The following is a 17,879-nucleotide window of genomic DNA, read 5'->3' on the forward strand; positions in this document are numbered from 1 at the left end:
GCTCAGACAGTCCTTGAGCAACAGCCACCTGGAGACCCTTGCTGCCAGCACTCACAGCTCCTGGGGAAGGGGATTTTGCCTGCAGCAGCTTCAGGGATGCTTTCACAGCAGAGGCAAAACCCATCCAGAGCTGAGGGATGACCCTGACACACTGCAGGTCTGGAACCCGAGGTGTCACAGGCACCAAGAAGGTGGAGAACTCTGGGTGCACCAAGAGAGGCTTCAGCCTGCAGAAACCTCTCAAACTGCTGCCTCTCCACTTCAGGAGTCCTCAGGCCATGGAGTCACCCTGTTTGCTTGGCCTTGGTGCCTTCTCCTGACAGCTGTGGCTCAGGTGCAGCACTGGCCTTGGGGCTCTGGGCAGGGCAGTTCCAGCCCAACACCAACATTATCATGGGCAAACAGTTCATGTTCTCTCTTAAAGTATTAACTTTTGTGATTATCCACTCAAAACCCAAAACATTTTATGAGTCAGTGAATATTTCCCACCTCTATGTTTTTTCTATTATTGTCCATGCCTATCCATTTTAATTTCTAAAGCAGGGGTTTTCTTCAGTCAAAACATTTGTATTAAACGATTAATTATAGTGAGGCTGCAGGTGGTTTGTACACCCAAAAAATCCTCTGCAGAGTCTGTACCCTCTCTTCTCTCCACCTGCCTTTGCATTTGCCTAACCAGGGGCTCCACACCTGGGGAAGAGGCTGTGCCACTGATGGGGATGGCCTGGGAGGGTGCTGGGAACAACCCAGACACTGGAGGCTGGAGAAGACTAAAGCCAAAGCCAGAGGTCAACTACTGGGGCAGGGACACAGAGGGAATCCCAGTCCTCCAGAGCCTCGTGGGGCCTTTCCAGGCCTTCAAACATCCAACATGTTTGGTTTTCTCTATGAAGAACAGATGGTGGAGGCATCCACTAATGCTTCTGGAGAGTGGAATAAATAGCTAAGGGAAAGGAGGAGAAACTGTGTGCCTCAGACAAGCCTGAAAAGGAAGCTCAGGGTTGGCACATAAGGTTTTCTGCACCGGGAGATGCTGGTTGGAAAGTCATTAGCTCAGTTCTCCCTGTGCTTTTAACCCGTCTAGGAGCTGGTGTGACCCTGCTGGCTGCTGGCCCCAAGGCTCTGTGCCCTGGGGACATTTACAGGGAGGGCAGGAGAGCCTGGGGGTGATGCAAAGTCCACAGAAGAGGACTTGGGCTTCTGTGTGTCAGGCATTTTCTCCCTGAAGAGCCCTGCCCGGGGACAGTGGCACTAGAACCCAGTGGGGCTGTGCCCAGCTCTCTGCAAGGCCACCCTGCCCCATGCAAGGCCAGCAGACCCCATGTCCTGCAGACCATTTCCTCTAAACCAGCATTTTCTGCACATTTGGTCTGTTTCCTTCTCCTTTCTCCCTTCAGAGAAGTCGTGCAGACATGAGATAATCTTCAAAGAATCCCATTTTCACTTTTCTTCCCCTCTGAGAAGCCTTGGATTACCTCACCCCCCAAGCCACAGCCAGATTCCCTCCTGTGCTCCCACTCAGCATCATCCTATGTGGGTTCCCACCAGGACCTCACTTTTCCTCACACACAGCTGCCTCTGCCTTCCCAGAGAGCAGATCCCTGCATGGAAGCTGGGCTGATGTCCAGCAGTGCTCCGTGGTGCTGTCTCTGGGATCTGTGCCACCTGCCCCTCCTCCCTGGCAGGACTCTCCTGGGGCTGTGGTAGGATCTGTCCCATCTCCCTGCAGGAATGGCCTGTCTGTGCACTGATGGCCACAAGCCTCCATCCCCCTGACTCCCGTTTCAATCCCAGTGCTGGTGTGGGAAGCAGAGGCAACACATGGCCTCAGACTCGTGTTCAGATTCAGACTCTCCTCACACACCCCACTGCCCCTGCCACATTTCTTCCCCTTCTGTGAAGTCTGTTGAACCCATCAAAAGCACCCCTGAAACCTCCTCCTCTGGGGTCCCTTCTGAATGGGTCCAGTGTGGCTTCTTCTGCCTGACATCCCATCCCATCCCATCCCATCCCATCCCATCCCATCCCATCCCATCCCATCCCATCCCATCCCATCCCATCCCATCCCATCCCATCCCATCCCATCGTGCTTTCCTGCCTAACCCAGTGTTCTCTGTGTGGCCAAGGTGCCTGGGCAGGTCAGTTTGGAGGGGGCTCCATCGCTGGCCTTTGACATTGGGCAAACCAATGGAACCCACGCGAGCGCTGTCCCTGCTCAGGGACTGTGGGCTGTCTCTCCTGTTAGAAACAGATGAGCATTAGACTTCATGTTCTGCCTGCATGGGAAGACAGTTCTAATCTGCTTTCAGTTCCTGGAAGCTCCCTTGCCACGTCACAGCTCCTCCACAGAATGCAGAACCGCTCCTTGAACTTTTCCGTCGCTGGATGCATTCCAAAAATAAACGACAGAAACCCCCTTGACCCTGGTTTCCTAGTACACATCTGAAATTTTTGGAAATGCAGCTTACGTGGGTGGAAGGCAGAGGATAAATGATGGTGTGGAGAGAGCCACAGCCACAGCCACCGGGCAGGGCGGCACAGAGGACAAGGAAGAGCCACCACACAGCCACCATGCTCCCTGCAAGGACTGTCCTGCTGCTCAGCCTGCTCCTCACCCTGCACCACGCCACAGGTAAGGAACTCAGGGGCCACAGCTGCAGCTCAGGGCTCTGAGCCCCCACTGGGGACATCCCATTGGGGAGGTCAGGCAGGAAACACCAGCGGGGAATGGTGCTGCTGACAGGAGGAGCAACCCCCCTGGGCAGGGCAGGGAAGCACATCCCAGGATGCAGGGATGGATGGAGAAGGTGCTGGGTGGTCTCAGCAAAGCCAGACCTGGGGAGAGGCTGCAGGAGCTTGGAGGAGGCTCTGGAAATTGTTCCCCAAGTCTCAGCTGGATGAGCAAGGGGTTGGAGGGAGGGAGAACATGCAGCTCTTTGGAGCCTCCCAAAACACCCTTGCAACTTGTGCCTTCAGAAAGCCCCTAAACTTCATCCCCAGACTGAGCACCCCGACCTTACCGTGTGCTCTGGGGGCTGCAGCAGTTGGGGCTGTGAAGTGCCAGGTGCCAGACTGTCCCCTGCTCCACCTCTGCCCACATCCCAGTCCTGTGCTTGCTGTGTGAAGGGTGACAAACCCCTTTCATAGGATGCTACGGGAGCTGCTGAGATGCTCCACAGCCTCCATGCTGTGTTCCCAATCTGGTGGTGCCATTGTCTGGTGGTGCAATTCACAACATCTCCCCTTCCCTCCACAGCCCACCCTGCACCTGTGGAATGCTGCTTTAAATATGCACAGAAACGCATCCGACACCCTCAAAGCTTCTACGAGACATCCAAAGACTGCCCCGAGCCTGCAGTTGTGTGAGTATCCCAGGGTTTGCTTTCCATCCCACATCTGGGATCCCAGATCTTTTGCTCCCTCATCCCATCCTGCCCCACAGGCAGCTCGGTCCCAGCAGCTCTGGGGAGTGGGCAAAAAAGGGAAAAAATGGGGTTTAGTGCTTTCTGCTAATGCTCATGGTCTGGGAAGACTCAGACACCATCAGCCCATGGAGGGCACAGGCTGCTGGAGATGGCTCCAAGACTCGATCCAGGATGGGGCTGCAAAAAGGGAGCGAAGAAATAGTACACAGAAAGGAAATGGCTCATGGTTCATATTTTCACTCTTTTTCCTCACTTTCTCACTGCAGGATTGTGGCTGCCAATGGTGATGAGATTTGTGCCAACCCCAAGAAGGACTGGGTGGATAAAATCATAAAACGGCTTCAAAGGAAAAAATTAAATCCATCCACCATCTGACTGGCCCCTCCAGTGTTCCTGTCTCTCGAGGGAGCCAACGGTGCTGGCAGCTCTTCTCCAACGGGTGCTGTGACCGTGGGCACTGCAGGAGCCGCCCTGTACCCTGGCAGGATCAGGTGCCACAGTGCCATGGATCAGCCAGCGAGCTCCTCCTGCTGTCACTGCCCTGCAAGATGTGCCTGTGGAGCAAATATTTATAATAAAGACTTGTTCCCACAAGTTGCTGTTTGAATTTCTCCTGATTCTCCAGACCAAGCAGCAGATCCTAACAAACCCAGGGCATGCTGCAAGCGAAAAAAGCCTGTGCCACAAGTTCGTATTTCTCCAGGAGCAAACTGTCCCTGCTTCACTGGGAATGTGACAGTGGAGCCAGGCTTTGACCCACAGGTCCAGGACCCACGGGTGAGGTTACCCTCACCCCTAGGCAAAGCTGTACATCCTCAGAGCATCCTTGCAGCCCCAGGGGCTTTGCAGGTGCTCCAGAATTAATGGGAGGGTTCTGGGAGAAGATACTGATCAACCAAACCATTAATACCTTGAGAGCTTCCAAATGTGCTGGTGGCCACTGTGAAGTATCTGAGGGAGTAAGAAACAAGGTCCACAGTGCCAGGAGGGTGAGGACACAACCCCTTCAGAGGTGTCCTGGCTGCCTGCCCCTCTGCAGGGCCAGGGAGGGGTGGGAGCAGTGTGGGATCCCAGACACTAAAACCAAGCTGCTGGCCCATCTCATGGGAGAGGTGCAAACACACAAGGGAAAAACCTCAGAAAGGTGAAAGCAAGGAACGTGGCAAATGATCCTCAGCCTAAAGCTTCATCCGTGTTTTATGCTCATGGCTAGAAAACACTTCAGGGCTGTATTTTCTAGGACACTGAATAGCACAGGAAAAACATCCCTAATGACATTTTTGCCTCTGAACTGTAAGCACCATGGGAGGAAGCAATGGTAGAAAAGGAAGCTGAAGCAGAATTAGATGTTGGGAGACAAACACCTCAAGGACTGTCAAGAGAGGACATGAGCAGCTTTCCCTGGTGAGCAGACTGACAAAGCACACAGCTCCACACTGGCTCTTGCACATGGATGTGTATTTTAATAAAAATAATTCTGTCAATATACAGCAGAATGTCAATTTCTTTACCATATTTCCAGTATATTTTCATAGGCTTTTTCTCAGTTAAAATCCACCCCCCCGAGCCCCTTTTTTGAAGTTTTCATGCGAAGCATCAGATAACTTAATTCACAAATACTAAGCGTAGACTGAACCAATGTGCACAGTTTGTGTAATGTCCACGTAGCCAATGTTGTACCAAAGAGGTGAAACTCCCTTCCAAAGGCGATGAGAAGCCTGGAGTGGCACAGGGAGCTGTGCTCAGCGGTGCCTGCTCCTCCAGGGCTGCCGGGAAACCTGTGGAGACCTCGCACCCCATGCTCCAGCTGAGCATTTCATACCTGAGTTTTGAGCAAGCAGCAGGAGAGAAGAGTTCACTGCGTGCTGGGCAGGTCCTGGGGCTTGCACTGCTTTGTGCAAGAGCTCCGGGGGCCGCAGCTTCCTCCTGCCTCCCCGGCTGCACAGGCGGGACAGAGACACGATCCCAATCCAGCGCTGGTGCAGTCCTTGGTCTGGAAGTCACCATACTTCTGGTTTTCAAATTTTCTTTAAAATCTGGATTATCCCCAGAGCTGCTGCTGCTTCTCCTTTCTCCGAGTCTAAGCCTGTGAGAAGCCCAGCATACAAAAAATCCCTCTGTGCTCCCTTCTGGAGGAAGGATGCAGTTAAAGTCCTCCCAAGCAAGTGTCCAAGCACACGCCTGGACCCAAGTGGAGTGACCAGAGAAAAGGTGTCTGTCTGGCCATGGGACTTACAGCAAGGAGCAGAGGTTTGCATGGCCTCTAGGAATGTTTCAGTGGTGATGTGAGTGTAAATTCAACATGGGACTTGTGGCTTTCCTGCAAGCAAGAGAGAGTTAAGCTTCCCTCCTGGAAATGAAAGAGCTGGCAAGGATGTGTGCTCCTCAAGCCTGGACGATCCCCTGGCTTGCCAGGCACTGCTCCAGCTCAAGCTGCAGGCTCTGAGCTCTGGTTTGGGATGTGGTGAGAGGGACTGACATGCCAGGTTCACTCATCCATCACCTGCCACCTCTTGTTGCAGGGAAGGATGGTGGAGAGCAGCTAGTGTTGTCTACAGAAGAGGCCTCCAGGCTCTCAACTCCTCCCTTTTCCTCCCAGTCTGCTCCCCTCACACAGCCCCAGCAACACTTCCTCCAGCTCTCTGCCCCTACACAGAAGATGGGACAAGGCTCACAGCCTGCTCTGGCTCTGACCAACTGCTGGATTGCAGTTCCCTCCATCACTTGTCCCTCTAGGACAGAAGGACCCCTGCCACGTCCCCACCAAGTCCTTCCACAGAAACAGCTTGGTACAGCTGGAGACCCAGCACTTGCTCTCTACAAGAGATCTGCTCTCTCCCTGACCCACAACTGAGGCTGCTCTCACAATGGCAGGGCTGGAAGGAAGATGCTCTTTCTGAAAAGGGGACTCCTGGGTGGACATGGCTCCTTTTCCCAGGTGTGACCACAAGGCCTCACTGCACCCACTGCCACGGGACAGTTCAAGTCTGCACTGCTTCTTTATGGGAAGAACTTGCTGATCCCATGTGGTGCACCACACAGCTTCATGGCACCTACACACTGCCCTACAGCCTGGCTGCCACAGGTTACCTTCTCTATCAACCCCAGGACAGCAGAACTCTGAAATGTGTGTCTAAGCAACACGTGCTACGTATTAACACTGACAGGTACCAAAGCACAGCTGCAATGCTGAAGGAGGAGGTGGTTCATCATCCCCAATACCAAAGGTGGAAAATGATACATTCAATCCCCAGAACTAGTTCCAGCAGCTCTGGTTGCTCCAGTTTTCCAAGGCAGCCTCAAGAACAAAGCTATTTAAAGAATGGTAAAGATGTCTTAATAAAATGTGAAAAACAAGGACACAGCTTGAGGACAGACTGACATGTGACTGTGAAAAAAGAGAAGGAAGAATATGGGAAGATCTTAGGTGTAGGTAACCATGAAGAATGATGCTCCCAGAGGGGCCCATTCTCCATGGCAGCCACAGCTGCAACTCCTGGTGTCCAGATCCAGTGGGCAGCAGCACAGTGAGGATCATCAGGAGGCTGGAAATAGACAGAGGCTGTAGCACCCATCTTTCACCACACACACCTTTCACACATCCCAAGGCAACAAGCTCCAGCTTTGGTTCACATGGGGCTGAGGGAGAGCATCCACTGGACAACCTCCCCTAAAGGGCTGGGTGCTGCATATTGTCCAGTGCTTCACTGGGAGTCCCTCTCTGTTCTGCTGGCCACACACAAGGGCTCAGCTCCAAAGAGACCCCAGAAGAATGGCAGAAGTGCTGCCAGCCCAGCTGCAGGCTGATGGGACAGTGTATGGTGGCAAAAAGGGACTGTGACACACAGACCTGCCCCTTTGTGCCAGCAGGGAAGAAGAATCCAGGAAGGGCAGCTGGAGTTGCCACATCTATGCTTGGCACAGACGTGAGCCACAGAGCTGGCCCTGGTCTGTGCAGCTCCCACAGCACCCAGCACTGCAGATACCACTGTGGTCATGCAGCTGAGACTGTGGGAGGCAAAGAAACAAGAAAGGATTGCTGGTAGCAGTAAGGAATTTTCCCCAAACCAGCTGGCTCTGGGAACACACTGAAGGATGCAGAGGAAATAAGACTGCTGCTCTCCTTGCTCACAGGAGAGCTTGACTGAGAGCTCTCTCAACCCTCTAAGCCTTAAAATAGCTTTGGTTAAATACTTGCTAAGGTAGGCTCATGGAGTAGCAAGAGAAATCATCTGGAACAAGATGATTCCAAGAGGAACAAGAAGAAGATTTGGCTCCCCTGGTACAGGAGAGATATCCAAAAACTGGAATGCACCCAGCAGAGCCACTACAATGTTCACAGGCTGGAGCACCAGGTGTATGAGGTGGATACTCCTCCAAGAAACACTTATCCAGTGCTACTCCAGTGCATCTCACTCCAAAGTTCTCCCAATGTATTCTTGATGCTCTCACTCAGCTTGTGGGGGTGGCATGAACTCTTGTTCATGGGGAGAGAAGCCTGGTGATGTAATTCAACTCCATGAACCTCTTTCCACAGAACTCCTGAAGGACACTTTAACCAAGGCTCCAGGTCTGAAGTTCTCAAAATGCTCCTCTCAAAAGGCCACTTAACAGGCAGGACATTGGACTCAAACCCAAAGCCCAGGATGTGCAGGCCTGAAATCAGGTTCCACCAGGTCCCTGTGAAACATTTTCCTTCTGCAAGGCCTTTGCTGCAGTGCCAAGTGTCAGGAAGGTGGGTGGGGTGTCCAGAGCACAGAGCTGGAGTGTTTGCTGCTCTCTAGACCACATTCAGTGTTATAGACCCCATTTCACTTCAGCTGTGCTTTTGAAAAGTAATAATCCAAGTTTCAGCTAACATGAACCATCAAAGAGCAGCCAGGGAGATTCAAAGGCAAGAGGCTTCGAAATACAACCTGAGAAAACCACATCAGAAATCCCATCTAGGAATCAAGGGTAGGTCAGGGCCTACATGCCACCACACACCACAAACATGCTTATCTTCCCCATTCTGAGTCATGGCCACATTAATCAGAATCTGAGTACAAGAAGCAGAAACCACTGGTGAAACCACCAGAACACTTGAAGAAAATTAAAAAAAACCAAATAACATCCATCACACATTTTTTGGCACCAAAATACCAGATATTTAGGAACATCTCTTGGCTGGTTTTTTTTTTGGTAGCAAAACCAAAATAAAAAAGGCGCTCTAGGACAGTCAGCAAAGCTTTGCTGAAAGACCAAATGGGGCACTAATATGACACATGATGAAGAGACTCATTTAAAGAAACCACAAAGAGAAGGAACCAAAAAAAACTCAGAAAGAGATAAATATGATGTTGCTACAAAGATGAGAGAGGTCTGACTGCAGCCAGACTGCTGCAAAGTGGTGACTGACAGCAGAGGAAGCTGCCAAGAGGGGAAGGCAAAGCAAGGTCCTGGAGTATTTCAACCTCAGTACCCAGAATCAGCCCAGCAGTGTGCTGCCAGCCTGAGTCTAAGGAATGGAAAGCCTGCAGGAGAATCCTACCAGGCAGAGTTCACAGCTGGGACCAGAGGCTTTGGGAAGGAAACCTGCTCACTGAGTTACCTCTGCACTTGCAGCAGGGCAAGGACAGCAGGCTGGGCTAAGATCCATCAGCAGAGTTGAAAATCAACAGATGAGCTTTCAGGCACATGAGCTGTTCCCCAGAGCTGGAAGAGAAGACCCAGACTAGCAAGTTAAATTCTTCTTGGTGCAGCTCTCTGTCTCCCTGGAAGAAAGGCTGTGGTAGAACTCCCTCTGCTTTTTGCAGCTGTACCTGTGATCTGATAGAAGTATCTCCTCCAGCTCTAAACCTCCTGATTTCTTAGACCACCATGGCTCTAGCACTGCCCCTACACACTGCACACCTTCACCCAAGGGAGGATGTTCCCAACCATCTCCAACACCATCTGCACATTCACTGCCACAGCCTGCCTAGGCACCTGCCCCTCTGCTCTGCCTTGATTTCAGAGCTCATGTACCAGCTGCAAATCCATCCTGCAAACCCAGAAAATCCTTAAAGCTTTGGGCTGCTGCTACTTTCCTTCTCAGTGGCATACAAACTCTCTTGGTGCTTGAAGCAACCTCAACAAAACCTGCTCATCTTTCACTGACCTTCAAAAAAAAAATAAAAATTGTGAATTGTAACATTTATGTTTGGTTTGAGCTCCCTTGGGTCCTTCCCAGAGCTACTGACCTGAAATGAATTTGGTGCAGAATTCCAACTCCTCCTGTTCAGCCAGGCTGAACCTGCCATCTCCTAATGCTACAGCAGAGGATGCAAAGCACATGGTGCTGCCAGGCAGCCTGGCCAGGTAACAGAACATGCTCAGAAACACTCACAGGCGGTCTGAATGCTTGGTAGCACTCAAGTCCCTGGGCCTGGCACACAGCATGGACACATTAGTCCATCTTACTCAGAGGTTACTCACCCACAGACCCTTGCTGGTCTCTTTTGGGCCTGAAATTTTGATAATTATCTTAATAATCCCTAAAGAAACCCTGCTGCTCCTTTCTGAATGGCTCAGGCCCAACAGAGCTGGTACTGGGCCCGATCTGCAGCAACCTGAGCTCAGCTTTCCCACCTGCAAGCACAAGCATGGCTCAGCCCAGGTTGTTCCTGACACTTCCAAAATTTAGAAGTGCTCATTTAGATCAGTTACAGGGATGGGAAAGGGCAGGAAATACTGTTATTACTGTGCTAGTGGCAGAGCCCTCCTCCATGGAGAAAAAGGGGGATTTGCTACTTAATTCAAAATTGTCAGCCCACCAGGGCATCACCCACAGATGTTTCTGGCCAACTCACATAACCTGGTTCTACCCATACAGTGGCAGATGGCTTCATATTCATCAGTCCTGTCCCTCCAGCTGTTCAAAGAGCTGAATTTAACTCTTTGTCAGGGTTGTGAGATGCTTCTACAGCACAATCATCAACGTGGGCAATGTCAATCTTCTACTCTTCCCACTCACAAAGCCAAGATTGAGAGCCTTGGGCTCTGAAGAGAGGCACCATGAAGGACCAGGTTCCTGCAATTCCCATCATCAGAGTGTGACAGGACCTACCTCACCCTGAGGGGTCGCATGGTGTGTGTGGACCGAGTCTGTGGGTAATAAATACATCAGTGACTTTGTGGAGGTGGAAGAGACCTTTTTAATAAACATGATTCAAATAAAATTAAAAAAAAAATCCCTCTGAACTGCCACTGTGAGAAGAGTTCGGATTACTAGCACGGATGATGCTGTATGTGCACGATGGAGGGAGAAGGGAAGAAAAGAACAAGCTGTCACCAACTTGATGAGCTTCCTCAGTAAATCAGCATAAACCAGCTCAGCAAAACTCTCCAGATAAAATATTGGTGGAACCATGAGAAACAACTCAAATCAAAACAAAAGAGAAAAATCCCTACATCAGAAGGCGCTACATTAGAATAACCAGCGAAATACCGAGTGCCGCTGGAGCCGCAGCAGTGGCGGGGAGACGGGGCAGAGCTGCCGGTCTTCCCGGGGTCAGGAATGGCCACACAGTGAGGGACTCACTCAATCCTTGCACAGGCAGTGTGTGCGTGCTAGAGGGGTGTCGGTGGCAGGGAGGTCAGGCTATCCAACGAGGTGGTGGTGCAGAGTGGCAGCAACAGAGGGTGAAGGGCAGCACTCCACGACGGCAGCTCCGTCCCGCTCGGGTGTCAGTGCAAATAATCGTCTACTCTGGCAAAGGAGCAGGAGCCCAGGCCCACGCGAGCCATGAGCCGCAAACACTCCGAGGCCTGGCCCAGGGCGAGCATCAGCGGGGGCTGCTTTGGCAGGTTCTGAGATTCTGTGGGGGCAAAGAAACAGAGCAGTTCAGGAGGGGTGTTCTGGCTGGTGCTGCCTCACCTGCCACTCAGGCCTCTCTCCGGCCCAGCTGGGCACCAAGCCCAGATCCCTGACAGAAGGTGCTGGCTCTGCAAGGAAGCTACTCCCAAATACTGCCAACTCTGTGCCACCACACATGACACATCCCACAGCTCAGCAGGGCCTTTGAGAGAGTGCTGCTGTGGTGGCCAGAGCTCCTGCTGATGCTGTTTTCCAGAAAACCCTTAAAACATGAGATATCAAAGCATGGAGGAAAAAGGAAAGGCAGGAGAATCTGGTCCCAGGTGGAAGGCAACCTCTCCATTTTTCCCGCTTGTGCAAGGCTGCACAGCAGCCCAAGCCCTGGATGAACTCACTCCCTCATCACCATGTCCTACAGTGGCATTTTTCTGAGGGAACCCTCAGCTGAGCTAGACAAGGTGTCTGGTAACCTTGCGATGAAGCATGTCCAGACACCACATCTCCCTGGTGTGGAGCCCTCAGCAACTTGTCTTTGCTCCTCAAGCAATGACTGTCAGGGGAAGGGACTCTCCTTCCCAAAACATGCAATTTCTGATTCTCAACTCAGTCAGAACAGGAGGCCTCATGTCCATCAAGTTGTTCCTTTCCCCAGAAGATAATCTCTAAATCTGCTTCTGGAACATTCAGTGTGAGGTGCACAGATGCCAAAGGAAATCTGCCTGGGCACAGCGAGCCAGACTATACAGAGGTTGCACCTGTACTCCCTCCCAGAAAATAGGATGATACCAGGGCTGAACTCTGCTAATCCACACAGCCGGAAAAGAGCCCTGGTAAAGTCCACAAAGTTATTCAGGTGGGTTCAGAGTCATGAAGGGAGAGGGGTGGGAAATGCATCAAAGAGATCTCAGTTTCTTCAGTAAGCAGGGGAGGAAAATCCTGAGGCACATCCTTGGGAGCAGCATTAAGGAAGATGCAAGGAAGGGAGTCACAAGGAGAGTGTATCAGGGAATCTGTTCTCTGCAGGCTTCCCTCCTACTCCCCTTCCTGCATTACTGCCCTGACAGTCCCCAGCAACAGAAAGGCCAAAGCTAAACACAAGTATTTCTGAACTTTCCCTAACACTCCCTGACTTGCCTGCCACAGGACAGCCCTTGAGAAGAGGTATGTCTGGGGAAACACTCCCACAGGAACCAGATCTTACCCAAAATAGCACTATTGAGAGCAGCACACACAGGTTCCCTCTGGATCGGGTCCAGCTGTTGGCCGACGGGGCAGTTCCAAGGGTCTGAGTAAGCTAACAAGCTAAAGGCGTCCTGTGAGAGAGCAGAAAGGCACAGTGAGGTCAGGCAGGGCTGCAAACACACAGGAAAACCACCAAGTCCAGCTGGGGCACCTCCTGCAATCACCATGGTGACAGGTGCCTACCTCCTGAAAAGAAATGGCCCTTTTCTTCTTGGCTGCAAGGGACCACAGTGGGCCATCAAGACAGTGGATTAAAGAGGGTGCCCCTCCACCTGGTAGGGGAGTCAGCACAGGAAGGCAGGTAGAGTGCCTCCTGAAGAGAAGAAGAGCATGCAATTGCTCCAGGAAGCCAGACAGGATCTGTATTTCTTCTCTCACGTGCTGAGAATTGGGTGTAGAAGCTCTACATTCATGTTTTGATCTCTGATCCCCATGTAGGTCTGTTCTTGCTCAGTAGGTGCAGAAGTGGGGCCTACCCAGGTGTCTGCAAAGGAACCCACAACCCCAGACCTGGCACAGAGAACTGCTGCAATCCAGCACAAGGCCTAGGCTTACCTGAAGCATCTTTTTGTGCATGGTGTTCTTCCCATACTCTCTGCAAAGCTGCTCGCTCAGGATCTGCAGCTCCCGCCCAAACTGGATCATTCTCTCTGTGGCAGCGTGGTTCCCTCCACAGAGCTGCCTCTGGGGGCAGCTGTCTTCTAAGGAGAAGCAGTGGAGAAGGAACAATCATCGTGCATTCCCCACCAATGCCCACTGTGTGTCAGGATACCCACAAACTCCTTCCCCTTCTGGAGCAGGTAGCTGCTTCCTGCCCAAGTTTATCCCAGTGGAAGCTTTCTCTGATCCCTGCCCTACAACAGACAGTAATGGGTTTTGTCATAGAGCCTGGTAGATATAGGGAAGATTTGAGCTTTTTAATGCCTGAGAACTACCTAGAAATCAAGTCTCCTGATAAAATCCTGGGAGCTTGCAACTCCCATCTGTTACCCTTTCATGTGTGTAGCACATCATATATAACCCAGAAACCCCTAGTCTAACAAATCCTGGACTCATAAAACTTTCAGTCAGAGATGTCAACACCACCAGCTTCCCAGTATTAGTGGCCACAAGAGCCATTATAACTGGATGAATCAGTTTCAGAGGTAGTGTAGCTGATTCATCTGCTCCCTCCTGGCTAAAGCACCCACAAACAAGACAGCCATGGCTGACAGCTGTGCTGAGGCCACTGCAGCTGGACATCACCAGCCTGGCACAGCCCAGCTCAGCTCCCCAGCAGGCATTTCTGCCAGGTCTGCTCTGAGCTCAATTTCATGACCAGAACGGAACAAACCTTTGACTCCCGTTGCTTTCCCTGCTCCAAAATTTCACCAGCACTGCTGTGAGTATATGAAAAGCCAGACCAAGTTTTAATTCCAGGACAGATTAATTTTCCCCATGAAGCAGGCACTTCATTCATTGGGTGGGGAAAGGAGCCCAAAGTATATACTTTTTCCCCACAGTCCAATCACACTTTCAACTTTTGATACCAGCTCCTTTTTCCCTGTATCCCTCCTGCCTCTGAGGACCTACCCATGCTGGACTCATCTGTCTGCAGGATCTCTTCGTGTTTGTAGGTGCCGTTCATTATCCTGGTAGATGAATTTTCCAGGACTCCGTTGGGGTAGTGCTCAGCCTCCATTTCCATCTCACTGTCACTGAGGTGAAAGAAGGGAAGAAAGGTCTAAATTAAAAAGTGAAGAAATGAAGAGCTTATGTGCCAAACAGTGCCCAGCAATGGCCAGCACACCAGGAAAGGTGCCAGTTGGACTACAGGGAGCCAGATGGTCCAAGTCAGTGATGCAAAAATTGTTGCAGGCTCCTGAAGACAATTTATGAAACAAGGTTTCTGTTCCCTAAGTGCCTGTCATAATTCCAGGTGCAGAACATTTTGCATTTTCCCTTCAGGAAGTGGTGATCCTTGGGACGGTAAACAGCAGCCAGGTAACAGATTAACACACTCAGAGACTGCACAGGAGGGAAATCTTGGCTATGATACATCCCCAGTCCTTACAAACAGTGCTCTACTAAACACTTAAATGTCCAAGACAGCAGGCTGACTGAGACTGCTGATTAACTACTGATTAACAAATTATGAGAAGATCTTACTGGAACTTTGGCTCTACATTAAAAAAAAAAAAAAAAGACAAATCCAGCATCATTAAATGATTCTGGTAAATTGAGTTTGAACAAGTGTTTCTCACTCAGTTACATGCTAGGTGGCTCTCCAGAGGTCACAACTGAGCCTACAAACTGCAAGCCATGCTCAGCACAGCACTTGAAGAATAAGTGCCAGCTGCAATTAGCAAGAGATTCTTTTAATCACAATGACACTCTCCACTCAGGCCTCAGACAGCATGGAGAATGAGCCCAAAGGAAGCTCAGTTTTCACCACAGTTCATTCTGCTCCACACTCCAGAAAAGGCAGCAGTGACTTCACTGAACTGCTGGATCACCTGTGGCTTCTTGGAGAAGGGAGGCTCAGTCTGACCTGCTGTCACAGCATGAAACAAATTACTGCTGGCTCAGAGGCTCACCTGGAAGGAACAGGGCAACAGGTAGCCCAAGGAAATTACATGAGGGCAGTGCACCATGCCATTGTGGCCTGAGCTGCTGCCTCACCCAGTACAGGGCAGGAAAGCTGCTCAGCAGGAACAAGTGCCTGGCTGAGGCAGCAGAAACACCACCAGGCTGACTGGGAAAGCTTCTGGGCAAACTATCACACTGGGATCCAAAGGCATCAGTGTAATGGGACGGCTTGGTGCCTGAAAACAAGACCATCATAATCTTCTTTATGAGATGAACCTCCAAGCCTGAGCCACAGCAGGGGAGCCAGAACAGGTTTGTGTCTGCTGGGATAGTAGTGACCTTGTAGATAATCAGTACTGCTCAAAAGGGCAGAACAGATGCCCTTCTGGCTCCTTGGAAAGCAGACTGAGACTTTTCCCACCATCCCACCCGCCTCAGATGTCTCCAGAGAAAAAACAATACCTGGTTTCTTGATTACTCGTACTACTGTGCTGCTGAGATTTGGTAGAATCTGTAGAATTGGACTCAGAGTAGTTCACAGATGAAGGGGAAGAGGAGGAGGAAGATGAAGATGATGAACTCAGTGTTGGGTATTTACTATGACTCTGTTTGCTTTTTGTGGACATGACTCCATTGCTACAGGTTGGACTATCTGCTCCTGAAAGCCAAGAAGAAAATAAAATGAGACAAGACTGACAACGTCCCTCTGTTGTGAAGCCAACAATTTAGCAAGACAGCAGGCCCCAAAGGAAGAAAGCAAAATAAGACTGCTGATCTTAAATTATGATTCATCATTCTTAAATTCAATGGGGTTTCAGAGAAGATGCAAACGAGTATGAAAGGAACCCCAGCTCACAGCAACATCCGAGCTTTGTGAAGTTCTAAAAACGAGCTGTAAATTAGAGATTGGCAGAAACAGTTCACAAGTACAGAAATTATTGCTGAAAGGAGAACTTACCAGGCTTTCCATGATCTATCTAAAGTTAGGGATGTAGGTGATTCACACAACACTCAGCACATAATAACAACCCTCTTAATGAGCACAAGCTAACCTTGCTCAGGAGAACAGAAACCACTGAGAGTCAGCCTTGAAATTTCACCTGCTCCTCCACAAAAGGTGCTTATCAAGCTGCAGAACACACTGACACAAGACACAAATGTTTATTCATTACCACAAGTTTTATATGGATTCAGAACTGACAGGGGCTAAAATATTTTGGAAAAATCTCATTGAGTGCTTGTCTTCTTCATGTATTCTTTGTCAGACAAGCAATATTGATCACAGGACTAAATGATCACATCACTAAATGATGTGACCTGGCATGGCTGCTCTCCAGAAGTGATGGTGATATATACACATTGATCAGCTGACCCCACAATTACGTTTATAGCAGGGAATGTATTTCTATTTTCTATCACAGCAACACAAAAATTCAAATGGGCTGTTTTGAGCATTTTAATGACAAAGACAGACTAGCCTGTTCACAAAACTTCTGCTTCATCTCTGAAACATGCCCTGATGAAATTACCACTCTTTTGAAAGAAAAAGGTCTGACAGAGAACTGTGGAAGATGATGTCCATGTGTAAAGACAAATATGTATAAATGCTGCCTTGTACTGCAGTTGCAGATGTAGACATGGGTATTACCAAGAGCTTTTGTGGACTGATGGGATCATTCTGACTTTCTAGTCAAAGGAACACCCCCAGGGCTTCTCACAACACAACACAGGAAAACAAAGATACTGGCTTGGAAAGGTGAGTGACAGCTTGGAGGTATCCAAGAAATTGTCTTCCTTTTCCTTAAATATTTGCCTGTACACAGTTTGTCACATGCTGCAGTGGGAATTCCAACCCCAAACACACTCAGGTGGCTGTGAGCAGCTCACAGTTCAGTGAAGCAGCTCAGCCTGTTTCCAAGGGCCCTGCAGGTCATTTTTCCTGGCTCACTCCATCTCCAAAGCTGCAGTCAGTAATTACCTAAGGAAGATATCTTAGGTGTCCTCATTTATCTTGTTCTTTCCACTTCAAATTCTCAAGTTTAACTTCCCGAACTCCGAAGAGCTGATGCCCCAGAGCTGGGTTTTACTGGAACAGAACTGTTCTCGTTTCAAATGCTTAGAGCCTGCAAGGTTAAGTCCATAGGGTAGGGAGAAACTTTTGTGCAATGCATCCCCCTGACCTTTTGGTCCATTGGAAAAGCAGCTTCTATTCAATTCTTTCTGGAAAGCAATTATTTTGCAGACTCCAAGGTACAGAAAACAGGCTTTGCTTTCCAGACCTCCTCTCAGCACTCCATCAGTGAAACACTGAGTCACAGGTGGCTGCAGAAGAAGACTGCCTTCAAAAGAATCTTTATTCTGAAATAAACTTGCTCTGCAGACAATTGTTGAAAATAACTAATGCAAAACCAATTCTGTGACAGTGTAGAGACACCCATGGTAAAAGAACATCCCCTCAGCTGGGGAAGGAAAGGGAAGGAACATTTCAGAGAATAACACATGGAAAGCAGCAGGTAATGCTAGGCACCACCACATCCACCTTTGCCATCTGCTCTCCTCATCTGGAGACACAGGGCACTTACCAGTACTGTGAACGTGTGAGTTGTTTGATCCATGTCTAGGACTTAAGCTGGGGGAGCCGGGGTAGCTGTCCTGGGATCTGGGGCTGCGGGCACTGAAACACCGCACTTCACTGTCCGTGCCATTCACCATCTCCACAAACTGCCGGCACCTGATTTCATGGGAGGCAAGAGGGACAAAAGGGTGCGTGACAGCCAGGATGCTCTGCACTGAGCCTGCCTTAGGTC

At 50.1% G+C, this 17,879-nt stretch overlaps 2 protein-coding genes across 5 annotated transcripts in view; one reads left to right on the plus strand and one right to left on the minus strand.

Moving 5' to 3' along the window:
- Positions 1-2,426: 2,426 nt before the first annotated feature.
- Positions 2,427-4,019, plus strand: LOC111934344 (C-C motif chemokine 3-like 1). Its single transcript, XM_023934383.2, has 3 exons — positions 2,427-2,632; positions 3,257-3,362; positions 3,692-4,019. Exons 1-3 carry the CDS (start codon positions 2,491-2,493, stop codon positions 3,798-3,800), a joined length of 357 nt encoding a protein of 118 aa, XP_023790151.2. The 5' UTR covers positions 2,427-2,490; the 3' UTR covers positions 3,801-4,019.
- Positions 4,020-4,866: 847 nt separating this feature from the next.
- The window catches only part of RANBP10 (RAN binding protein 10), a 64,779-nt gene continuing 51,766 nt past the window's right edge, over positions 4,867-17,879 (minus strand). For 3 of the 4 annotated variants that reach the window (XM_086847431.1, XM_086847434.1, XM_086847433.1), the window contains 6 exons: positions 17,655-17,803; positions 15,535-15,730; positions 14,077-14,201; positions 13,060-13,205; positions 12,464-12,575; positions 4,867-11,263 (listed from right to left, as the gene is read on the minus strand). In XM_086847431.1, the coding sequence (XP_086703557.1) occupies positions 11,133-11,263; positions 12,464-12,575; positions 13,060-13,205; positions 14,077-14,201; positions 15,535-15,730; positions 17,655-17,803 (859 nt within the window). In that variant the 3' untranslated portion in view covers positions 4,867-11,132. The remainder of the gene's footprint in view (positions 11,264-12,463; positions 12,576-13,059; positions 13,206-14,076; positions 14,202-15,534; positions 15,731-17,654; positions 17,804-17,879) is intronic. The other variant, XM_086847432.1, reaches the window with a different exon arrangement.

The sequence above is a fragment of the Cyanistes caeruleus genome, chromosome 12 (assembly GCF_971803275.1).
Source record: "Cyanistes caeruleus chromosome 12, bCyaCae1.hap1.1, whole genome shotgun sequence".
Classification (NCBI taxonomy): domain Eukaryota; kingdom Metazoa; phylum Chordata; class Aves; order Passeriformes; family Paridae; genus Cyanistes; species Cyanistes caeruleus.